The sequence below is a fragment of the Neoarius graeffei genome, chromosome 3 (assembly GCF_027579695.1).
Source record: "Neoarius graeffei isolate fNeoGra1 chromosome 3, fNeoGra1.pri, whole genome shotgun sequence".
Classification (NCBI taxonomy): domain Eukaryota; kingdom Metazoa; phylum Chordata; class Actinopteri; order Siluriformes; family Ariidae; genus Neoarius; species Neoarius graeffei.
Genome location: NC_083571.1, coordinates 65,178,884 through 65,204,187, shown reverse-complemented (window position 1 = coordinate 65,204,187; position 25,304 = coordinate 65,178,884). Strand labels below are relative to the sequence as shown.

Here is a 25,304-nt window from a genome sequence, read left to right as displayed (position 1 = left end):
GCATTATCTTTAATACTCAATTTCACTTGTTCATTATGAGTGTTCAGATGGTGAGATATGAAGTCGGCACGGTTTGTTCTCTTTCGTATTCATATACAAATCAATATTGCACTATTTATTTTCTATATAAAATCGCGTCTTGTGGTTTCGTTTTTGGAATCGAAGCAGTGTTGTGTAGAATCGACTCAATTGATTCCCAACAGATGGAATCAGAACAAGAGTCGAGTCTCAAACTTCCGGAATCGAACAGAAAAACGTAACGTTCTCAACCGTCACGTGCATCCTTCTAAGCCAATCACATCTCAACTCTGACGTCACTGAGCGCTTCCGGGTTTCCTTCCGAGTTTGGTCAGATCTCTGGAGCAAGAAGTATTTATAGAAATGAATCTTCAAAAGGGTTTTATTGAAATAAATCATGTTTCAGCTTCTCATCAACCACATTTGTTAATGTTAATAAACCTCCAGTGGCACCAATAAACTATAAAAGTATATTTGTGTTGTGTATTTTGTCCTAAACAAGCACATTACACACATGTAAAGTCTTTTGAATAGTACATGAGGTCGTGCTGATGCTCTTGGATCAGGTGCTGCAGTGTTGTTGAGGTTTTAAACCCTGTTTTAAAACAATATACATTTTATTACACACCTGACATATTAGTCACCTTTGACGTGTTCAGTTGCTGATGATAGAACACGAGCTGTTCGCTTGAAATCTTTAATTTTGGAGTGTCTTTAGACATCAACTTGTGCAGGTCAACAGCTTTCTAACTCTGGTTCTGAAAGCTATTATTATTAATTATTATTATTTTTTTCAATGAAGGTACTGGAAGATGACATGTGAAACATCATACTGCGTCAAAGACGACAACACTTCTTGGAGACCGAGAACAATTGACAGTGATTATAGGGGTGCCAACAATTTTGCCACACAATTTTTGAGAGAATGTAAACCTTTTGAAAATCAGTTCGTACAGGAATATAATTGGGCAATGGATAGGAAAATAGTTGAGCCAATGATTAGAGTGGAAAATGGGCGCAATTTTCATTTGCAATATAGATACATTTTTGGCCTCCTCTTATGCTGGATGCCAATATTTCTGAAACTGACCGAATAATATAAACCTGCAGCTCTGATTGATTGTGAAGCAGAAAACAATAAACACGATCATGATAATTATACATACAAACTGCTCTATACCTTTCCAGAACACACCGTTAACCCTCCATACCATTTCGCTGCATTCACACTGTTTTTAGAATCTTGTGTTTTGTTCAAACAGCGTGCATTTCAGGACAGCAACAGTGACCCCACCACCACCTCTTACCTCCAACCCTGGACTATGAGAATGTCCATAACACACCATCTGGTGTATAAACCATGAGCTCTCACTCAGAATTTGTTAAACGCTAAAAGGTGATGCAGGGAAACTTTTCTTCCTGAATCCAGATTGAGTCGTAAATAAATTCAGTCCAAAGCACGTCAATGAAGAGGTCAGGACGAAGGTGACGGCTGTCCGTCTGCTGATCCCATCGTGATGCTCTGTCTCTCGCTCAGCGTCTTCACCACCGTGGCTGCGGGAGATTGGAGCACTTTACGCGACAGCCTCATCCTGCCGTCTGTGGGGTCGCGACCGAAATATTTCACCTGCGAAACACAGGAAAAAGAGCTGAATGCTAGGTTTGATTTGGTTTCACCATCTCATAAATCTCCAAATGACAAATTTCTGCTGATATGAGATTATAAACAAAGATACAACCTGATCTACTGTTAATTTAGAACTGTCCAGTGTGAGTGTCTTGGTGTTTTATTAAAAGTCTGAGAAACTAATAAACAGTGCGATTATCAGAAAGAGCTGTTCAGTTTTGGAGCATGAGCACATCTCAGATTATAGAAGAAGTCAAGACAGGAGGTGACAAGGCAAAATATTACTCTTTATAGTTCACTAATTCACTACTGGGACTTGAAATGTATTTGCAGCAATATTACTCTGAAATCCCTCATTACAAACTCCAGAAGAGCCACGTCATCTCAATCCAAAGCAGCGGGAAAAAACCTCCCATTAACCAGTCAGCAGGTCAGAGCATCAGCGAGTCTCTACGCTCACCCATAAACCCCCTCTCTGTATCGCAACACAGACACAAATGTCGCTTTTCCACTACAAACGCGGCTGAGTTGGGCTGAGCCGTGCCGTGCTGAGTTGGGCTGAATCGAGCTGAGTGGGGCTGTTGGAGTTGCATTTCGACTACAACCGCGCTGAACCGTGCTGGCTGGAAGTGGGTGGACACATTGGGTGGAGTTAGCGAAAGTGGGTGGACGTCACGTGATGTCGTTAAGCAGCGCAAACAGTGACATCAGTGATCTTTTAAGCGGTAGTCTCACGACCCGGATAGTAAACAATAAACATGGAGGACATGGAGTCGTTAGTGTTGCTGGTCTTGGTGCTGTGGCTTGTTGTCACCGACAACGCGGACAGATACTGGCAAGAGCGTATAGATGAGGCGAGGCGCATAAGGCTTCAGAAATTCTCGTAATTCGTAATTCTTCTCCTTCCGGGTTTACGGTGTTTACAGATCCCAGCGCGCTCGCGGGGCGTGTGTGGGCATGTGAGGACACTCCTCCTCACCAATCAGTGCACAGGGGAGTGTCTGCTCACGCCCCCAGCCTCACTCGGCACGGCTTGGCTCGCTTCAGCCCCACTCCAAAACGGTGCGAGTTTTAGGGGCTAAGCAGGGCTGAAACGAGCTGAGTCGTGCTGGTTTTTGGTAGTCGAAACGCGAGCCGTGTCGGGCTGAAGTGAGCTGAAGTGAGCTGAAAAAGGGTAGTGGAAAAGGGCCAAAAGACACAAAAACACACTTCTGTGCAGAGTATAATTCAATCCTACTTTAAGAATGATAATCGTACAGCGTCTCTAAGGGAAGGTGAGGCTCGTTGACGGTTTTATCGGAGCTGGAAGTTGCTAAATATGACAAATTATTCTGTTAAATATTCATCATCTCAACCACACATTTCTGTTTTTGGATATTTGAGACGCAGTACACACCTGGATCTGCTGGCCAACCTCCAGCCCAAGAGCAGTGGGATGTTTGATCTAGAAAAACAAGATGGCGAAGAACAGTTTCAGTTTGTGTCATCAAAATACACAAATACACACTGTGACGTTCTTTCTCCAGATTCTTCACTCTGAATCAGTCGTCTCTTCTCAAACCATTTAGAGTTTCACTTACAAACATCTTTAACTAAACAACTTCCCTTAGACTTTCATTATATCAGGTTGCCAGTTTTGGAATAAGGCTGCAAACTGCTATGTTTGTGTTTTAAAGAATTATGGAGTGAAAAACAATAAATCAGAAATGCGCGCACACGATAGTGAACTTGTTTTCCACTCAAAGTCTGAGGTAAAAAAAAAAAAGAAAGAATAAGAGTTTCAGGTCTTTTTGCCTTTCTTGGGATGGAATTTTAAAAATTTTTTTGGTTGAGAACTGGCAACCTCGATTATCAGTGTATCTGGAGGAAACGTCCCCTGTCTCCCCAGTGTCCAAAGATCTCATCTCATCTCATCTCATTATCTCTAGCCGCTTTATCCTTCTACAGGGTCGCAGGCAAGCTGGAGCCTATCCCAGCTGACTACGGGCGAAAGGCGGGGTACACCCTGGACAAGTCGCCAGGTCATCACAGGGCTGACACATAGACACAGACAACCATTCACACTCACATTCACACCTACGGTCAATTTAGAGTCACCAGTTAACCTAACCTGCATGTCTTTGGACTGTGGGGGAAACCGGAGCACCCGGAGGAAACCCACGCGGACACGGGGAGAACATGCAAACTCTGCACAGAAAGGCCCTCGCCGGCCACAGGGCTCGAACCCAGAACCTTCTTGCTGTGAGGCGACAGCGCTAACCACTACACCACCGTGCCGCCCGTGTCCAAAGATAGTAAAGAAAATGTTTGACAAAGAAGATAGAAAGACAAAAAAGAAATACAGAAAAAAACAACAGAAACAAAAACACAAAGAAAAGTAACACAGAAAAAAAAATCTTCAAGGAACAAAATGATGGCAAGAAGGCAAATGAAAAAGAAAAGTAGAAATTAAAGAAAGAAAGGGGTAAAAAAAAGAAAAGCAAGTGAATGACAGACACAGAGACAATAAAAGAAATCATTTTAAATAATCTTCAAGGGGAAAAAAACAGAAATAGGTGAGAAGGCAAAAGAGAAACAGACAAGAAAGAAAGAAAGTGGACAGGATGACAACGAAAGAAAAAGAATGACAGAGAAACAACAAACAGGACTTTTTTTTAACAAGGTTCAGGTTTTTTGGGTTCGTTTCTAAAAAGGTTTTCAGGGAAATAAATTTAAAGCGACTAAATCTAATTTCTACAAATATTCACGATGGCAAACAAATTCAAAGTGCAGGGGTTTTTTTTGTTTTATTTTGTTAAACGGATGATGGAGTGAATAACGTCTGGACCGGGTGAAGATAAAAAGCCGTACTGCAGTTAATCAGAAATCCGCATGCCACAGTGAACTCGTTTCCAGCTCAGGAGCAAAAGAAGAAAAATGTGTCTCCCTTTTCAAAATAATGCCTCAATTTTTGTGCTTTTTTTGTGATATTGTTTTATGGTGACATTTTGTGTTGCATCGTTTGCAAATAAATAGCACGAGTTTGACACAAAAATAAAAAAAATAAAAACTGATCAACATCCCCAGATTATTATTATTATTATTAATAATAATAATAATAATAATAATAATAATAAACAACTTACATGGAGCCATTTCCATACAATAATCAAAAGCACTTTACAGTCTCAAAAATAAATCAGTTACAAACAAAATATCTAAAATATACAACCTCAAAATATAATTAAAATACAATAAAAGATAAAATAATACGGCCACTAATAATAAAATACATGAATGAAATCAAAATGCAGTCCTAAACAAATGCATCTTTAATTCATGTTTAAAAACACAGTGATCTGATTTCACGAAGACAAAGAGGAGACCGTTCCAGAAAGTCGGTGCAGCATGAGTAAATGATGCCACACTCTGCGTTTTACACATGATCTCCTGAGGAGCTTCGAACAATAAGCTATTATTAGACGGTAAACCATATTTACAGTGAGATCAATAAATTAATACAATGAGCTGCACAATTTTTTTTTCACATGGATTCGAGTCGTTCAGTCCAGAAATATATATTTTTTTCTTTCCACTGGGTTTGCTCTCGCCAACCAGACAGTGAGACAGCTTTTCGCGAACACTAATGTTCCTCCAGCCAATCAGAACAGATGTGCACAGTCGATTAATAAGCACTCAAGAGCAGATACATTTCTGGGGAATTCTAAATTAAGATATTAAAATAAAATGAATACAAATAAAAAAGAAACATTTCATCACCTGACGAGAATGTAGCTGGTCTGGAATTGTTTTTTTTTTTTAAGGATGTGATCTGACAACCCTGATTTTAAGTGTATCTGGAGTAAACATGTTTTCTCTTGTTTCTTTGAGGACGATCTTACCCGTTTATGGTCGAGCTGGGAGTTGTGCAGTAACACAGCACTCATGTTGGGATAAAGTTTCACCATCACCCCACTGTCTCTGTGCACAAATCACAAATACACACCGAACATCAGCACACTGAGAAACAAACCCAGCTCAGAAAGCACTGGCAGCACACACACACACACACACACACACACACACACACACACACACACACACACACACACACACACTACCTGATTTCCGTGATGGTTGCCGTGTAAACAGCCCCGAACTCAAGCTGCTGCTCTTGCTGTACAACAACAAAAACCCACTTAATTTAAAATCACGTCTTTTTTCATCCAGTTATAGAAGTTATAAAGTTGTAAACGAGGGCAATGAAGCATACATCATCTTTGCAGATGTCAGTGATGAACTCCTGAGCCTCGTGCATGGCGTGTGGAGTCGGAGCGAAGACCGAGAATGTCTCCTCGTCCACCTGGCTGATAGTCACGCCTGAAATAAAACACAGCCGAGATCATGGAAGAAACCGGAGCGAATACGCTGCAGAATGTCATTGGATTTGAATCGTCCAGAACAGACAGAGATAAAGGAGGTGTAGAAAGACAAAAAAAAGATGACAAAGATGGACAGAAAAGGCACAAAAATGCCAAAAAAACCCTCCAGCAAAGAAAGAAAGAAAGAAAGAAAGAAAGAGTGACAGACATCTCATCTCATCTCATTATCTCTAGCCGCTTTATCCTGTTCTACAGGGTCGCAGGCAAGCTGGAGCCTATCCCAGCTGACCACGGGCGAAAGGCGGGGTACACCCTGGACAAGTCGCCAGGTCATCACAGGGCTGACACATAGACACAGACAACCATTCACACTCACATTCACACCTACGCTCAATTTAGAGTCACCAGTTAACCTAACCTGCATGTCTTTGGACTGTGGGGGAAACCGGAGCACCCGGAGGAAACCCACGCGGACACGGGGAGAACATGCAAACTCCGCACAGAAAGGCCCTCGCCGGTCACGGGGCTCGAACCCAGCGCTAACCACTACACCACCGTGCTGCCCCAGTGACAGACATATAAAGACAAATAAAAAGACAGAAACATAGGGTTTGCAAAATCAACAAATAGATAAAAGGAAAAAAAGAGAGTAGTGAACATACAGAAAAAAATCAGAGAAAAAAGAAAACAAAAAAAGGTAAAATATAAAAAGAAAAAAATGGAACGAGAGAAAAGAAGGAAAATATAGAAAGAAAACAAAGAAACAAGAAAAATGGACAAACTGAAAGAGAGAGAGAGAATTCAGGAGAAATAACAAAAACCGAAAGAATAAAAGAAAGAGTAAAGGTACAGGAAAAAAATTGGAAAAATATTAAGTCAAAGAAAAAATGGAAAAGAGAGAAAAAAACCCAAACCAGAAACAGAAAATATAAAAAGAAATGTTTCAAAGAAACAAAACACACACGCGTGTATATGCATGTATGTGTTCCGCGTCACCTGTCTGGGCCTGCAGTCGGCGGAGGTTGTATCCTCCAGGACCAACAAATCGCGCTCTTTTGGAAATCGGCACGCGGACATTTTCTTCAGACAGTAAACACATTTCACAATGTAAGAAAAAAAAGCACAGAAAATTATAAACAGGAAATGGAAAGAATCTCCATGTGAACTGATCTGTCCATCATCGTACCGATAACAGGGCCGTTCTCCTTCCTCGAGCCTCGGGGCTTCGAAATGCTTTTATTCATGATCCCTAAAATCTCTCTCTTCGCCACTGAAACACAGAGGAACAAGTGAGACTGGGCAGTGACTCCGTGTGTGTGTGTGTGTGTGTGTGTGAGAGAGAGAGAGGGGTGTGTGTGATGTGTTGGTCACCTGTCGCCTGCTGAATGGCCTCCATAACAATTTTCAGAGGAAGACCTGGGATCTTAATATCAGCCTGAGAGAAAGCGCGTGCACACACACACACACACACACACACACACACACATATATATATATATTAACACAAAAAGGCTCTCATCACACATCAGGGTTCTCTGTAGTCAGGGTTCTCTGCAGTCAGGGTTCTCTGTAGTACCTGTAACGCAGTGATGCCTTTGTTTGTTCCGGCCATTTTAAAATCCATGTCTCCATTATAGTCCTCAATCCCCTGTGATTATAAAACGTGCACACAAAATTAGTGCATCTGACATTTAGAGTTAATCCACAGAAAAACAGGAAGAAGTAAAAAATACAGAAAGATGAATAAAGATCAGGAGACAAAACAGGAAGGAAGGAGGAAAGAAATAGGGACACAAACCCCCAGAAAACTAAAATTAAAAAAGAAAAAGAATGAAAGTAAGAATAACAGAAAGGAAGGAATAAATAATGGAAGAAAAGGGAAGCAGAGACAGACAAAACAAAAAAGTAGAAAAGGAAGAAAGAAAATAAGTGAAAAAGAGAGAGAACATAAGAGGTGTGTGTGAGTGTGGAGTGAACAGACTTACTAAAATATCAGTGAGTAATCTGTAGTCATGGATTTCGGAGAGTTTCTCAGGGTTTGGTTTGGAAACAAGACCCACAGCCACTCCGGCCACCGCTGAGGATATCGGCACACCTGAGAACACAACACGCTGATCAACACCTGCTCTCATCACGCCACGCCACGCCACGCCACGCCACGCCACGCCGCATCACATGACCACCACTCAATAACATCCCAAAGTCCAACAGGTGCAAACAGAAAGAAACACAACACCAAAATAAATAAATAAATAAATAAATAAATACAGCCACATAGGAGAAAACACAACAACAAACAACACAAAAAAGACAGAACAACAAATACAGAAAAAAAGCAATCTGGACAAAAAGAAATAAGAAAAAGAAAGTTGAATCATGCAAAAAAAAAAAGGATCTGAAAAAGGAAAAAAAAAACAATAGAAGAAAGCAAAACAAAATGGAAAAAGAAAAAAGACGAAACAGAAAAATAAAAAAGAAACAAAGAGCATCAAAAATGAGGAAAAAGGACAAAAAAGGCAAAAAAGCACAAGACAAAAACAGAATGAAGACAAAAGGTGAGATGAAAAAAATGCAGAAAAAAGGAAAGAAAGAAGGAAAAATTACAGTAAACATATCAAAAAGCAACAAAGACAAAGAAATAAACTTCACCTGCGTCCATTAAAGCCAGACTGCCTGCACACGCCGACGCCATGGACGATGAGCCTTCACAACAAACACACAGGAAGTTACAACACAGCTCACTGAATACACGGATTACCAGGTTAACATCAGTAATGAGGTCAATGTCAAGGTCAACATCATGAATGATGTCAACATCAGTAACAAGGTGAACATCATTAATGACATCAATGTCAGTAATGAGTTCAACGTCATGAATGGTGTCAACATCAGTAACGAGGTGAACATCATTAAATGACGTCAACGTCAGTAACGAGGTCAACGTCAGTAACGAGGTCAACGTTGAATTCAACGTCATTAATGATGTCAACGTCAGTAACGAGGTCAACGTCATGAATGATATCAACATCTGTAACAAAGTCAACGTCAGTAACGACGTCAATGTTGATTTCAACATCATTAATGACGTCAACATCAGTAACGAGGTCAACATCATGAATGATGTCAACATCGGTAACAAAGTGAACATTAATGACGTCAACGTCAGAGGTCAACGTCAATGAATGATGTCAACGTCAGTAATGACGTCAATGTCAAATTCAACGTCATTAAATGATGTCAACGTCAGTAACGAGGTCAATGTCAGTAACAACATCAATGTCAAATTCAACGTCATGAATGATGTCAACATCAGTAACAAGGTGAACATCATTAATGACGTCAACGTCAGTAACGACGTCAATGTCGAATTCAATGTCATTAATGATGTCAACATCATGAATATCAACGTCAGTAACGACGTCAATGTTGAGTTCAACGTCATTAATGACGTCAACATCAGTAACGAGGTCAACATCATGAATGATGTCAACATCGGTAACAAAGTGAACATTAATGACGTCAACGTCAGAGGTCAACGTCAATGAATGATTTCAACGTCAGTAACGACGTCAATGTCAAATTCAACGTCATTAAATGATGTCAACGTCAGTAACGAGGTCAATGTCAGTAACAACATCAATGTCAAATTCAACGTCACGAATGATGTCAACATCAGTAACAAGGTGAACATCATTAATGACGTCAACGTCAGTAACGACGTCAATGTCAAATTCAACGTCATTAAATGATGTCAACATCGGTAACGAGGTCAATGTCAGTAACAACATCAATGTCAAATTCAACGTCATGAATGATGTCAACATCAGTAACAAGGTGAACATCATTAATGACGTCAACGTCAGTAACGACGTCAATGTTGAATTCAATGTCATTAATGATGTCAACATCATGAATATCAACGTCTGTAACAAAGTCAACGTCAGTAACGACGTCAATGTTGAGTTCAACGTCATTAATGACGTCAACATCAGTAACGAGGTCAACATCATGAATGATGTCAACATCGGTAACAAAGTGAACATCATTAATGACGTCAACGTCAGAGGTCAACGTCAATGAATGATGTCAACGTCAGTAACGACGTCAATGTCAAATTCAACATCATTAAATGATGTCAACGTCAGTAATGAGGTCAATGTCAGTAACAACATCAATGTCAAATTCAACGTCATGAATGATGTCAACATCAGTAACAAGGTGAACATCATTAATGACATCAACGTCAGTAACGACGTCAATGTCGAATTCAATGTCATTAATGATGTCAACGTCATGAATATCAACGTCTGTAACAAAGTCAACGTCAGTAACGACGTCAATGTTGAATTCAACGTCATTAATGATGTCAACATCGGTCAACGTCATGAATGCTGTCAACGTCAGTAACGAGGTCAACGTCATGAATGCTGTCAACGTCAGTAACGAGGTCGATATCAGTAATGAGGTCAACATCATGAATGGTGTCAACGTCAGTAACGAGGTCGATGTCAGTAATGCCAATGTCAGTAACGAGGTCAATGTCAGTAACAAGGTCATCATTAATGATGCCAACATCAGCAATGAGGCCAACGTCATGAATGATGTCAATGTCAGTAATGCCAACGTCAGTAACAAGGTCAATGTCAGTAGCAAGGTCATCATTAATGATGCCAACATCAGCAATGAGGCCAACGCCATGAATGATGTCAATGTCAGTAACAAGGTCAAAGTCAGCAACCAAGTTAATGAGGTGAACGTTAGTAATGAGGTGAACATCAGTAATGATGAGAATAAAGAAGCTGATACTCAGGAGACACACCGTTGGACTCCAGCACCTCGGCCGTCACTCGGATTGTAAATGGGAAGTCTTTAGGAATGACGGGTCTCAGGGCTTTTTCAGCCAGAGCACCTGAACACGGAACGCCAAAGAAATAAAAGCAGTACAGCGCTCACAGAGGGGTTAATAATGGACACACCTGGATATAACTGTAATGACCCACCATCACTCACCATGACCGAGCTCTCGTCTGTTCAGTCCACCCATTTTCCCGATTTCATTCGTCGCGTACGGAGGAAACTGAGGTGGAAAAATAGAAAGACAGAAATTCCTTTATGGGCTTCTAAAAAAGGATGAGCTGGATCACGTGCTACTCTATCAGCTGTTGAAGTTACTAAATGTGGAAGCTATTTTGTCATCAGTCTCATCTCATCTCATCATCTGTAGTCGCTTTATCCTGTTCTACAGGGTCGCAAGCAAGCTGGAGCCTATCCCAGCTGACTACGGGCGAGAGGTGGGGTACACCCTGGACAAGTCGCCAGGTCATCACAGGGCCGACACATAGACACAGACAACCATTCACACTCACATTCACACCTACGGTCAATTTAGAGTCACCAGTTAACCTAACCTGCATGTCTTTGGACTGTGGGGGAAACCGGAGCACCCGGAGGAAACCCACGCGGACACGGGGAGAACATGCAAACTCCGCACAGAAAGGCCCTCGCCGGCCACGGGGCTCGAACCCGGACCTTCTTGCTGTGAGGCGACAGCGCTAACCACTACACCACCATGCCGTCTTTTGTCGTCAGTCTTTTTTGAAATTTTCATTCTAAAATCATTTCTTGGGTTTATGATGCGTCATATTACAAACTGTGACCTGCTTCTTCAGTCTCAGATGCTTGTACTCAAAAGAATTCTGGCAACTTCGACTCGATCAGCTGCATAACCCGACTCTGAATACAAGGAACTTTCCCATTGTAAATATGACAATCTTTTAAAACATAAGTTTGGGGAAATGCTTTATGATATAACCTTAATTTTTTTCAGCATACTGTGGCTGCAATATTTATATTAGATGTTTTTATAGCACAAGACGGAACAACATTTATCGAATACGTCACCAGCAAACTGGCCACACCCACCAGTACAAATTGTCACTGAAAAACATTTTGCTACTTCTTTCAGTAAATAATAATAACAATAATAATAATAATAATAATAAAATAACAATAATAATAAAATAAATGATGTTAATAAAGGATAATAAATGAAAAATGATTTATGATCATCATGTATTATTTTTAACTCACCTCATAGTGGAGCATGAAATTCTTGTCTTTGATTCCACTATTAGAGACAAAATTAAAGAAATAATCAGGAAATAAATATTCCAAAGCTCTCACAAACCATGTGCTTGGCAGAGAAAAATTATCTATAGTCTAAAAAGCAATCTGTAATTATTATTTTGCAAAGCCATAATATAATGAGATGACACAATGGAGCGTATATTGAGCATGATTTTTTTTCTTCTTTTTAATTAAAAAAAAAAATAGACAGACAGGTCTAAATTCAAAAGGTGCTTCTGAGTTTTTTTTTTCCCCACTTGAAATGCTCAAGATCGTGATGCTGTGACGTGGTTCTGCTCAGTTTTACCTCAGAGCCGTGGTTACGATGTCTGTTTTCACGCTGGACTCTATAGAGTCGAAAGTTACTGTGCAAAGCACCTAAAAAATAAATAAATATTATTGTAATCATAACGTGTCGATGAAAATATTGCCATTTTTATGATCAGCACTCCATCTGACCTGCGTTTGTCCTCTCTGGAAGAGCGCAGAGCCGTGTAGAGGTTTAAAGACGTCCACTTCACACGAAATATCTCTTAAGGACGTTAGGTCTCGTCCGTCGCACCTGAAACATCACCGAGACGTTGTGTCATCTGAATATTGCTACATATTACAGCAACAACACAGTACATAGGACTGGAATTCGAAAAAGTGTCACCTTCTGTACTCGGTCAGCACCAGATTACGGAAAATGTCTTTTGAAACCACGTTGAAGGCCTCGATCACTTCAAACGGTTCGGCTTGAGGAAATGTCTCTGAAGAATTAAAGAGTTCGAAAAGCAAAATTATTTGATCTTTCGCAGCACTTGTTGCATGATCGTGGCTGAAAGAAAGCAATTCTTTAACCTTTGGCTCGTTCTGGTTTTTGTATGCTTTTAATTTTGCCGATAAACTCAAAATTGTTCACCTCTTTATTATTCTGGACATTTCCCCCAAATTAATATAAAAGTACAAGGTCTATCAAATATGTACTTTTACAAAAAAAAAAAAAAAAAAGCTTTTAAATCAATTAAACAATTTAAAAAGAGCTTGCTTGCAATTTTAAAATACATATTTTCATATTCTGAAATCTCAAGTTAAGGAAAAGTGCTTCCAGGGTCAAAGTTCAGAAGAATCGGAAGCCAATTCACCCATCAAAAAAGTTTCCCTTCACACTCTAAAAGTTATTAATGTCTTTGATGTTACGGTCACTGACGTGCCTGTCATCCATGTTACCATCACTGGCAGTAGTGTAATCAGTGTTAGAAGAGGAAGTCGTCTTTATTTGTCACATGCACACTCAAGCAGAGTGAAATTCGTCCTCTGCATTTAACCCATCTGAAGCAGTGAACACACACATGCACACACACAAGTGAGCAATGAGAACACACACATACCCAGAGCAGTGGGCAGCTACAGAGTTTGTGAACCCTTTAGAATTTTCTATATTTCTGCATAAATATGACCTAAAACATCATCAGATTTTCACACAAGTCCTAAAAGTAGATAAAGAGAACCCAGTTAAACAAATGAGACAAAAATATTATACTTGGTCATTTATTTATTGAGGAAAATGATCCAATATTACATATCTGTGAGTGGCAAAAGTATGTGAACCTTTGCTTTCAGTATCTGGTGTGACCCCCTTGTGCAGCAATAACTGCAACTAAACGTTTGCGGTAACTGTTGATCAGTCCTGCACACCGGCTTGGAGGAATTTTAGCCCATTCCTCCATACAGAACAGCTTCAACTCTGGGATGTTGGTGGGTTTCCTCACATGAACTGCTCGCTTCAGGTCCTTCCACAACATTTCCATTGGATTAAGGTCAGGACTTTGACTTGGCCATTACAAAACATTAACTTTATTCTTTTTTTTTAAACAATAATTTTTGTCTTTTTAGAAATAAAACAAACAACAGTCCAGCACCACCAAGTCCAGAGCAAAATACAGCATTGTCCAGAAGAAAACACAGGTCCATGGGTTATAAATACACAGTATAAACATTTTTTACACAAAAAACCCCGTCATACATCATTAACTTTATTCTTCTTTAACCATTCTTTGGTAGAACGACTTGTGTGCTTCAGGTCGCTGTCTTGCTGCATGACCCACCTTCTCGAGATTCAGTTCATGGACAGATGTCCTGACATTTTCCTTTAGAATTGCTGGTATGATTCAGAATTCATTGTTCCATCAATGATGGCAAGCCATCCTGGCCCAGATGCAGCAAAACAGGCCCAAACCATGATACTACCACCACGTTTCACAGATGAGATAAGGTTCTTATGCTGGAATGCAGTGTTTTCCTTTCTCCAAACATAACACTTCTCATTTAAACCAAAAAGTTCTATTTTGGTCTCATCCGCCCACAAAACATTTTTCCAATAGCTTTCTGGCTTGTCCACGTGATCTTTAGCAAACTGCAGACAAGCAGCAATGTTCTTTTTGGAGAGCAGTGGCGTTCTCCTTGCAACCCTGCCATGCACACCATTGTTGTTCAGTGTTCTCCTGATGGTGGACTCATGAACATTAACATTAGCCAATGTGAGAGAGGCCTTCAGTTGCTTAGAAGTTACCCTGGGGTCCTTTGTGACCTCACCGACTATTACACGCCTTGCTCTTGGAGTGATCTTTTTTGGTCGACCACTCCTGGGGAGGGTAACAATGGTCTTGAATTTTCTCCATTTGTACACAATCTGTCTGACTGTGGATTGGTGGAGTCCAAACTCTTTAGAGATGGTTTTGTAACCTTTTCCAGCCTGATGAGCATCAACAACACTTTTTCTGAGGTCCTCAGAAATCTCCTCTGTTCGTGCCATGATACACTTTCACAAACGTGTGTTGTGAAGCTCAGACTTTGATAGATCCCTGTTCTTTAAATAAAACAGGGTGCCCACTCACACCTGATTGTCATCCCATTGATTGAAAACACCTGACTCGAATTTCACCTTCAAATTAACTGCTAATCCTAGAGGTTCACATACTTTTGCCACTCACAGATATGTAATATTGGATCACGTTCCTCAATAAACAAGTGACCAAGTATAATATTTTTGTCTCATGTGTTTAACTACTTTTAGGACTTGTGTGAAAATCTGATGATGTTTTAGGTCATATTTATGCAGAAATATAGAAAATTCTAAAGGGTTCACAAACTTTCAAGCACCACTGTATACTACAGTGCCTGGGGAGCAGCTGGGGGTTAGGGTCCTTGCTCAAGGGCACTTCAGCCCAAGGCCGCCCCATATTAACCTAATCGCATGTCTTTGGACTGTCACTGATGTGCCTATCATCTGTGTTACTGTCACTGGTGGTATTGTCATTAGTGTTACTGTCACTGGTGTTACCATCATTGGTATTACAGTTATTTGTGCTGATGTCACTGGTGTTATTGTTGTCATTGGCGTTACCATAACTCTGGTGTCCGCTCTTTTAAAAACTCATATTTTGAAATCACAAAAACTTGTGGATAAGTGCTTCTACGTTCAAAGTTCAGAAGAATGAGCAGCCATTTCAATCACTACCAAAAAGTTTCTCTCCACACTTTCTAAGTTATTATTGTCATTGGTGTTACTGTCAATGGTGCTACCATTATTGGTATTACTGTCGTTGGTGCTACTGTTATTGCTGTTACTGTCACTGGTGTTACTGTCCCCGATGAAAAAGCCTGTGCTTATAGTTGTGGTCAGAATTTTACATACAGTGACATGAACGTCATCTTGGATATGAACGTCATGGCAATATTTGGGCTTTCAGTAATTTCTTTGAACTGTTCTTTTTCTGTGGCAGAATGTACAGCATACATCTTTAATTAAAAAAAAAAACCCACTAGAATTTGGTGCACAAGTTTAAATTTTCTTTGGGTTTTCTGAAATCAACACAGGGTCAAAAATATCCATACAGCACACCTAATATTTGGGTAAAATGTCTCTTTGCAAGATTCACCTTGACCAAACACTTTTGTTTACCATGAACAAGCTTCTGGCAGAATATTTCACGACTCTTCATGGTAGAATTCAATTAAATTTTTTTTCTTTGTTTCCATTGGCATGGACTCGACTTATAAGCACGGTCCATATATTTTCAATCGGGTTGAAGTCAGGATTTGTTTTAAGCTTAATGTTAGCCTGCTTTATCCTCCACAACCAGCTCTGATGCGTGTTTGGGTTCATCGTCCTGTTGTAACTCCCAAGTCATGTTCAAGTTTCTGATGGTTTATGCTGAAGAATTCTGAGGTAGTCCTCCTTCTTCATTGTTCCATCCACTTCGTGCAATGAACCAGTTCCACTGGCACCAAAACATGATGATCCTACCACCACCACCAGCTGGTACAGTGTCCCTCTGTACATGGCAGTGGCCAAACAGCTCAATCTTTGTCTCATCTGACCATACAGCTATCCTCCAGAAGTCTTTTTTCTTTGTCCATGTGGTCAGCTTCAAACTTTATTTAAGCTTGAAGGTATCAATTTTGGAGCAAGGGGTTATTTCTTGGATAGCAGCCTCTTTGTCCATGGTGATCTGAACTGTAGACAGTGATCCATCAGCTTCCAGTTCATGGCAGGGCTGTGCCATGGTGGTTCCCAGGTTGTTCCTGACCATCCAAACCAATTTCCTTTCAGCTGAGGGTGACAGTTTGGGTTTTCTTGAAGCAAAGTGGCTTGGCAAAGTGACTACACCTCACAATAACTTGCATACAATTGCTTGAACTGAGCTTGGAATTTGCAGTTGTTTAGAAATGGCTCCAAGAGACATTCCGGAGTTGTGTACATCTGCGATCCTCTTTCTCAGATCTGCACTGAGCTCCTTGGACTTTCTCATTTTACTGTGTGTTGGTCAATCCAATGAGTACTGTAAACAAACCCTTTTAATGAAGGCACAGAGAAGCTACCTGCTGTAGTCAATCATGACCACTAACAGGAAGTTAAGAGACCTCAGCCTTGGCAAGATACGAGACATTTTGGAAGTTTCAGCAACTCTGAATTAATAATCTAAGTGAGCGTATATAAATTTTTGATGCTGTATGTATAATTTTGACCCTGTGTTGATTTTCAGAAAACCCAAAGAAAATTAAAAAAACTTGTGCACTAAATTCGAGTGTTTTTTTTTAAAAAAGATGTATGCTGTACATTCTGCCACAGAAAAAGAACAGTTCAGAGAAATGACTGAAAGCCCAAATATTGCCATGACGTTCATATCCAAGATGACATTCAGATCACTGTATGTAAACTTCTGACCGCAACTGTATGACACCAGGTTTTTTTTTCTGTTTGTGAATACAACAAAAAATATTTCAGTCACAAAAAACCCAGCTGAAGTTCAGCACATTTGACAGACATATTGTTTCGAATGATGTCTTTTTTTTTGTGATGTAAAAATTAACATGGCTTTATAGTTTTGTGCGTTTAAAAAAAAAAAATGCAGTTACCTTTAACTTGCTCCTCCGAGTCGAGTCGGATTTTGTTCACAGCTTCATCTCTGGAGACCTGCAGAACCCAGACAGACCAGAGTGTGTGAGAGAACAATAACGAACCAGATAAACAACAATAAACACTATAAATACCTTATCATGTGAAAAGTCTGTAAAGACAGCGTAGATCTTCTCACCAACCAGCCTGCACGTGCACACAAAAACTTTACTGGTAATAATATTTTTTACATAATTTAAAAAAATTCAAATAATGAAATGGACTTGGAATAAGAATGACCAAATGAATGAATGATGAATGAAATGAAACAGACTGAAATAATGACATGAAAAATAAAATAAAATAAACGGACAAATGAATTAAACTGAATAAACAAATAAAAAAGAACTGGAAAGGAAGAAAATGAATAGAAAAGAATTAAATAAAATGAAATAAAATAAATAAATAAAACGAGTGACTTGACTGAAATTAAATGAACTGAAAATTAAAAAGAAGGGATGGTTTCTTATCGTGTTTGACAGTTTAAAGCTCGTACTGCCGCGTGTACTCCACCATCTCGGGCGGGGCGCTGAAGAGTTTCTGGGGCATGCGCTTCACCACCTTGTGCTCTCGGACCAGCTGCTGGATAGCGTGGATGATCTGTTGCGTGTGTTTCACTCCCAGTTTAATGGCGTGACAGAAGTCCTGCTGGAGAACGTTCTCAGCGGCGGCTTCCATCATCACTGCGAACACAAGAAACAAACAGGGCATAGAGTCAGCTCACGGCCAACACGGAGGGCCGAGTGCTCACAGCCAGCTGCATTACGTAACTAACACTGAAGGTGAAACAAAAGGGAGGAGGAGATGCAGAGAACAAGCCGGTAATGAATGAGTGTTTACATCTGTGGATGTTTGTGTCGCAAAAAAAAAAAATCAAAAGTGCTAAAGCATGGGGTTCTCTCATGTCCACTTTAAAGGAACAGTCCACCGTACTTCCATAATGAAATATGCTCTTATCTGAATTGAGACGAGCTGCTCCGTACCTCTCCGAGCTTTGCGCAACCTCCCAGTCAGTCAGACGCAGTCAGACGCGCTGTCACTCCTGTTAGCAATGTAGCTAGGCTCAGCATGGCCAATGGTATTTTTTGGGGCTGTAGTTAGATGCGACCAAACTCTTCCGCGTTTTTCCTGTTTACATAGGTTTATATGACCAGTGATATGAAACAAGTTCAGTTACACAAATTGAAACGTAGCGATTTTCTATGCTATGGAAAGTCCGCACTATAATGACAGGCGTACTAACACCTTCTGCGCGCTTCGGCAGCGCATTGATACGGAGCTCAGATATCAGTGCGCTGTCGAAGCGCGCAGAAGGTGTTAGTACGCCTGTCATTATAGTGCGGACTTTCCATAGCATAGAAAATCGCTACGTTTCAATTTGTGTAACTGAACTTGTTTCATATCACTGGTCATATAAACCTATGTAAACAGGAAAAACGCGGAAGAGTTTGGTCGCATCTAACTACAGCCCCAAAAAATACCATTGGCCATACTGAGCCTAGCTACATTGCTAACAGGAGTGACAGCGCGTCTGACTGCGTCTGACTGACTGGGAGGTCGCGCAAAGCTCGGAGAGGTACGGAGCAGCTCGTCTCAATTCAGATAAGAGCATATTTCATTATGGAAGTACGGTGGACTGGTCCTTTAACCTCCTGGCCGATCAGGATGCACTTAGATTCCTATAAAACTCCATGCAGATTGAAGAGGAACCTGAAGGTGTTCACACTCACCCACTTGGCTGGAAGGAGCTCCTGCTACCACCAAGTTCAGCGTGCTGGAGCTCATCTCCTTCCGGGTCGGATTCACAATAAACTCTCCATCGATCAGGCCGATACGCACAGCACCTGAGGTGAGACCGGCACCAAAATGAAACACACACACGCACACACACACACACACACACACAATCACCGTAACACAGAACTATCAGCTCACCAACAGGTCCATTCCAGGGAATATCGGAGACGGAGAGAGCAGCAGATGCTGAAAGGAAACAGGAAGAAGAGGTTACGATTAAAGTCCCTTCAGGAGCAGAAGATTATCAGCCTGGAGTTCGAGTTAAACAATCACACCGGTTCTTTATGGAAAATAATAATCATATTCCGACTGGCAAGTTCAGAGGAGGAAATGGTTTAAGAACTTTTAAAAATTTTTGGATTTTTACTTTTAACCTGAATGATTTGTTGAAAATATTCTTTAAATAAAAAAAATTAACATAATTTAATTATCAAATTGTAAGTGTTCTATTTCACTATTAATGAACATTTTAACTGAATAGAAAACTGTATTTTCTTTCACATTCCTGTCAAGTATAAACTTATATCTCTTTAAATAAAGAAATCTTTAAATGTCAATAAAATAAAAGCCCAGTGTAAAACACAATAGAAATGAATAAATGAAAAGAAAATAATAAAAAAAAGAAATAAATGAAATGAATGGATTAACTAGATAAATAAAACAAATTATTAAATATTTATTTTCAAATATCACAGAAAACAAATTAATTCAGTAAAATAAAATGTGACTAATACTGAAACTTTTCGAACATCAGATTTCTGCACCGACCTTTAAAAAAGTATCTGAATGTGATTATTTTTTGTTTGCTGACTTTAGTATGCGAATATTAATCCATATCTGCATGTAACACCCTATTCTTGTGGTAATTTCATTTAAAAAAAATCAACTTTAGTGTTGTAATCCATCATACCATCTCTGAGCTTCAATTACACATTTTAAAAAATAATAAATAAATAAATAAATAAATACAGACAGACAGACAGACAGACAGACAGAAAGAATCTGGAGTGTCCGTACCTCCATTGATGGCGAGGACATCGGGATCGTTGACACCGTCGACGGCTAAAATGTTGCACAGAACCTTCACGAAGACAAGAAATGAGGTTCAGTCACAGCCGTGTTTGTATAAACGAGCATAAAGAGCTGAAGCAGGAGAGTCGTACCTGTGTGTCGTAGAAATATCCAGCAGGAAACAGCGGCCTGATGGAACGATCTGAGCGGAAACAAAAGAAACTGATCAAAATGACATTAAAAACTGCACCTCCATCACATACAGCCAAAATATTACAGTAACTTAGGGAGAAATGAGCCATTCTGTTTATTAACATGCTCAAAAGTTTGTATCCCCAGCATACTATAGTTCATTTATCTTCATTAATCTAAACGTTCTCTCACTCTCAAGGAGGAATCAGGAAAACACACAAGCTACAGCAGAAAACACCGTCCTTCAAAGAGGATGGAGAAAAGGTATCGGAGCGTTCAGGTAGCAAGAGTGCACAAGTGGGAGAAGACGCAACCAAAGTGTGGATTTAAAAAACAAACAAACCAACAAACAAACAAAAATTCAGAGTGATTCAAGCAAAGAGTGGATGAAAAAATAAATGAAAACAAAAACAAGCAAAAAAAAAAGACAGACAAAAAAAGGAGTAAATTTAAAAATTATTTTAAAAACTAAACAAAATGAATCCCAAATATGTAAGCAATGAGTGGATGAACAATTGAGAAAGCAAACAAAAAAAAAAAAACTAGATAGAACTCAACGTCAACGGTGTCGATGGGGATGCCTCCGCCTGGTAGACTACGCGCCTTATTAAGTTGTGATTTGGGGATGGACATTTGACCTCACAGTAATCTTGACCTGGTGAAATTACTTGTATTAGCCTTGGAGATATTGTATTCACAAGGTTTTTGGACAGACATTTGACCTCACAGTGACCTTGACCTTAGACCTTTTGATCTCAAACTCTAATCAGTTTATCTTTGTCCCCAAATGCACAAATGGTGAAAGTTTGGTGAAATTCCTTTGATTTGACTTGGAGATATTGTGTTCACAAGGTTCTCGGACAGACATTTGACCTCACAGTGACCTTGACCTTAGACCTTTTGATCTCAAAATCTAATCAGTTCATGTTTGTTCCAAAGCGCACAAATGGTGAAAGTTTGGTGAAATTCTTTTCGTTAGCCTTTGAGATATCGCGTTCACAAAGTTTCAGGACGGACGGACGGACAGAAGGCTTCGGGACGGATGCACGCACAGACAGACAGACAACCCGAAAACATAATGCCTCCTGCACCTTACGGTGGCGGAGGCATAAAAAAAACACAAAGATACAACCAAAGAATGGATGAATGAATTAATATAGAAATAATTAGCCACAAATATACAACCAAAGAATGGATGAGGAGAAGATAGCACAAATTCAAAATAAACAGAAGGAACCCAGAAAAGTCTTTAGAGAAATAAAAAGTCAGTCAAAGAAAAGTCAATTTTTATAAATCATATTCAGAAATATTATTTGAATATCCCCACTTCTTTTTTGGACACTTTCACAAAATCCTTATTTTATTTTTTTGTAATAATTAGCAGATAATTAACTGAATGCTATTCGAACACGAGGGTGCACAAACTTTTGCACCAGACAGTGTGCTCTAGTGTGTGAGTGTTTTGTCGTGTGTCACACACCAATCAGTCTGCTGGTGAGAATCTCAGCGTCGCTGGTGCCGATTTCTCGCCGCAGGTAGTTGGTGGGGATTCGTCCAGCGGCCGCTGCTTTCTGTCTGTAATCCACCTGAGAGCATCGAATCAACACGTCAGAGAGGAAACAAACTCCTCTCTCACACACACGGCTGAGAGAACAGAACTCACCACCAGGGGCATGAACTGTGAGGGTGAAGGTTTGGTCTTGCTGACAGCGGTGACCATCACTGATGTCTCTCCCAGCTGAAAATAATCCACCAGGAGCAAACACAGGACATGGAGACAGATTGAATGAACAGCGATGATTTTAAAAAAAAATCTGTTTGGAAATCTATTTATTTTTGAATCGAATGCAATAAACACTGCACAGGATTAAACCTCACCTGAACAACAGAGCATCCATCTGCAAATCTTGCAAGTTTCCCTGTCAAGATCTCAAGTTTTCTTGAAAGACAGAAGGAATGAGTGTGAGGATGAGGAAGACAGAAGGCAGAATATCGTAATAACTGAGCAAGATCTGAAAACACTGGTGAAGAAATAACTTGAGCGCCTTTCTTATTAAACAACTGAATAATTACAGTAAACATAACTCAATAACATTTTTATACCACGCTTTTGACACCGAAAACCGTCACAAAGCAGCTTTACAGAAATCCAGACATGGATTTAGATTTAAGCCAAGATGACCGTGACAAGGAAATGTATCCTGGATGTTTCACTGGGAACCTCAAAATGTCTCAGAATTTTATTCAATTTTATTTTATTCATCTGGATTTTTTTTTATTTCTAGAATCTACATTTAGGGTGAATGCTGTGACAAAAAAGAAGACCACACTCCAAGACATTTTGATGCTCGACAGATCTGAGTTGAGTTTTTCGGACACTGCTGATTCCACACACAAAAATCTCTAAAGTTACACAGAATGAGAATGGTGCGTAAAACAAAAAACATCCTGCGGGTGGAGATTCTGCAGGCTGAAACCTTGGTGATGAGAGAGATCAGAAGAGAATGAGCAGACTGCTCTGAGCTGACAGGAAGGATGTAGTAACTCAAATCATCACTCTTTACATCCACGGTCAGCAGAAAAGCATCTCAGAACACACAACACATCAAACCTTGGGGTGGATGAGCGACAACAACAGAAGAACACACCAAGGTTCCACTGCTGTCAGCCAAGAACTGGAACCTGAGGCTGCAGTGGGCACAGACTCACCTCATCACTAAGGCTGGGTAATGTTATTTCATTATTTATCTATATTTATTTTCACAATAAGAGAAGAAATGTTGTGCATTTCCTGTTTAAAGAAAGTACAGCTCAGGTGCAGGAGATCTTATCTAGTGCACTTGATGTCTATCAGATTTAGGATTTAAGTTGTGTGTGTGTGTGTGTTTTACCTTCCCTCTAAGTCCACTCCAACTCTCCTCTCTGTACTATGACTGGACCACACACTCCGCCGAGCAGCGCGACACAGAGAACAGCCGAGTGTCAGGAACCGACTCATGATTCAAGTTTTTTAATAATAATAATAATAATAATAATACCCACGCGCGAGTTTCTTTACGGTAATAAATCTGAACACATCAACATTGAAGCACTGGGCTCCAGGGCAACGCCATTGTGATCAGTCACGTGACAAGGAATCTTGACGCTCATTGGCTGAATAGCGGCGCATCATTATTATGTTCCGGAGCGCCGCGCTGACCGCGTAACAGGAGTTCCCCCAACACGTGCACCCGTCTTGAAAACGAGCAAAAATTCAATGATACAGCTTTATTTCAGCTTTCTGTAATTTTTTTTTTTTGGAAAAGACAATAAGTTTGCCGTTTAAAAAAATGAAAATTATATTATTCTCTCCGACAAATTTTATGAAAGATTATTATTTATAAAACATGCAAACGTTGGTCCAGCTTAATTTTATTGAATATCAAAAAAAATTATTTTGTTAAAAATGTCATTTTTAATCAGTCAATTAACTTTATATTTAAATATAAATATTTAAATGGTGGGCGGCGCAGTGGTTAGCACTGTCGCCTCACAGCAAGAAGGTCCGGGTTCGAGCCCCGTGGCCGGCGAGGGCCTTTCTGTGTGGAGTTTGCATGTTCTCCCCGTGTCTGCGTGGGTTTCCTCCGGGTGCTCCGGTTTCCCCCACAGTCCAAAGACATGCAGGTTAGGTTAACTGGTGACTCTAAATTGAGCGTAGGTGTGAATGTGAGTGTGAATGGTTGTCTGTGTCTATGTGTCAGCCCTGTGATGACCTGGCGACTTGTCCAGGGTGTACCCCGCCTTTCGCCCGTAGTCAGCTGGGATAGGCTCCAGCTTGCCTGCGACCCTGTAGAACAGGATAAAGCGGCTAGAGATAATATGATGAGATGAGACATCCCAGATGAAAAAACTGATGTTGAACTAAAGAAAAACAAATGTAAATGATGTGTGTTAATCTTGTATAATTTAATACATCTGGAATTTTTCAAAAATGCTTCCATTAAAGCTATACTGCCTTTCAGATTTTTCGAGCGTAGGTCATAAAAAGAATTTTCCCGACACCCAATTATTTTTGTTTAGCGGACCGAAAGCTAAATAATTGGAATCACAGACTTTCAATTTCATTTTATAGAACAATTAATGAATTTAGGGTCACATGGCCCTAAATTCTCCACTATTTTTTCCTGCTTCACCATAACCGAATACAAGATACTACGTCATGCATCACGCGGTGGGCTTTCCCCATTTGCGCAAGGCATTGTGGGATACAAATTTGAAACAGGAGAGAAAAATGGAGGACATGAGTGTGCAAATGAAACATGAAAGACCGACTACAGTAACAGAAAGCGAGAAGAAAAGGCGTTATGTTGCAAAGGAAAGGAAACGCAGGACCAAACTAATAAATATCGGCAGTCAGTGAGCACCTCGGTGTGATCAGCTGTTCCTTTAGCAACAAAATGATGTAAATCAGTGCACGGTCAAGGTAAACCTGTAGATGGCAGTAATGCAATACTGGATGCCAGCTGCTGGAAAACCCAAAAGAAGCAGAAGAAGAAGCAGCCGATAAACCTGCGCATGCGCACATGGACTTCCTCTGTCTGCTGACTGTGTGAAGTGAGCGATTTCATGCACATTATTTGCTCAGGAATCCCCTCAAACTAAATAACTTCCCAGCCACAGAATGGCCTGATATTTTTTGAGACATTACAGAAATAAACATACATCACAATGACCAAATTTTAGAGAGAAC

The 25,304-nt window shown here is 40.0% G+C and overlaps 1 protein-coding gene across 1 annotated transcript; it reads right to left on the bottom strand.

The window, feature by feature from the left end:
• Positions 1–382: 382 nt before the first annotated feature.
• Positions 383–23,688, bottom strand: LOC132883475 (polyribonucleotide nucleotidyltransferase 1, mitochondrial). Its single transcript, XM_060917147.1, has 28 exons — positions 23,467–23,688; positions 22,454–22,514; positions 22,239–22,313; positions 22,056–22,161; positions 20,536–20,585; positions 20,390–20,453; positions 19,511–19,558; positions 19,306–19,419; positions 18,072–18,258; positions 17,671–17,722; positions 17,536–17,593; positions 12,788–12,884; positions 12,592–12,694; positions 12,440–12,510; positions 12,097–12,133; positions 11,017–11,083; positions 10,826–10,915; positions 8,656–8,709; positions 7,992–8,101; positions 7,583–7,654; positions 7,378–7,441; positions 7,193–7,276; positions 7,003–7,086; positions 5,898–6,004; positions 5,746–5,801; positions 5,527–5,605; positions 3,042–3,089; positions 383–1,645 (listed from the first exon to the last, which is right to left on the bottom strand). Exons 1-28 carry the CDS (start codon positions 23,571–23,573, stop codon positions 1,493–1,495), a joined length of 2,298 nt encoding a protein of 765 aa, XP_060773130.1. The 5' UTR covers positions 23,574–23,688; the 3' UTR covers positions 383–1,492.
• Positions 23,689–25,304: the final 1,616 nt, after the last annotated feature.

What these genes read in the sequence shown, in the direction of transcription:
- LOC132883475 (XM_060917147.1), bottom strand. Translation starts at nt 23,573, where the DNA reads ATGAGTCGGTTCCTGACACTCGGCTGTTCTCTGTGTCGCGCTGCTCGG. An exon ending in ATTTCATGCTCCACTATGAG is followed by an intron (nt 11,084 to 12,096) that starts GTGAGTTAAAAA and finishes TTTCCACCTCAG; the next exon opens with TTTCCTCCGTACGCGACGAA. An exon ending in AGGTTGGCCAGCAGATCCAG is followed by an intron (nt 1,646 to 3,041) that starts GTGTGTACTGCG and finishes TGTGTTTCGCAG; the next exon opens with GTGAAATATTTCGGTCGCGA.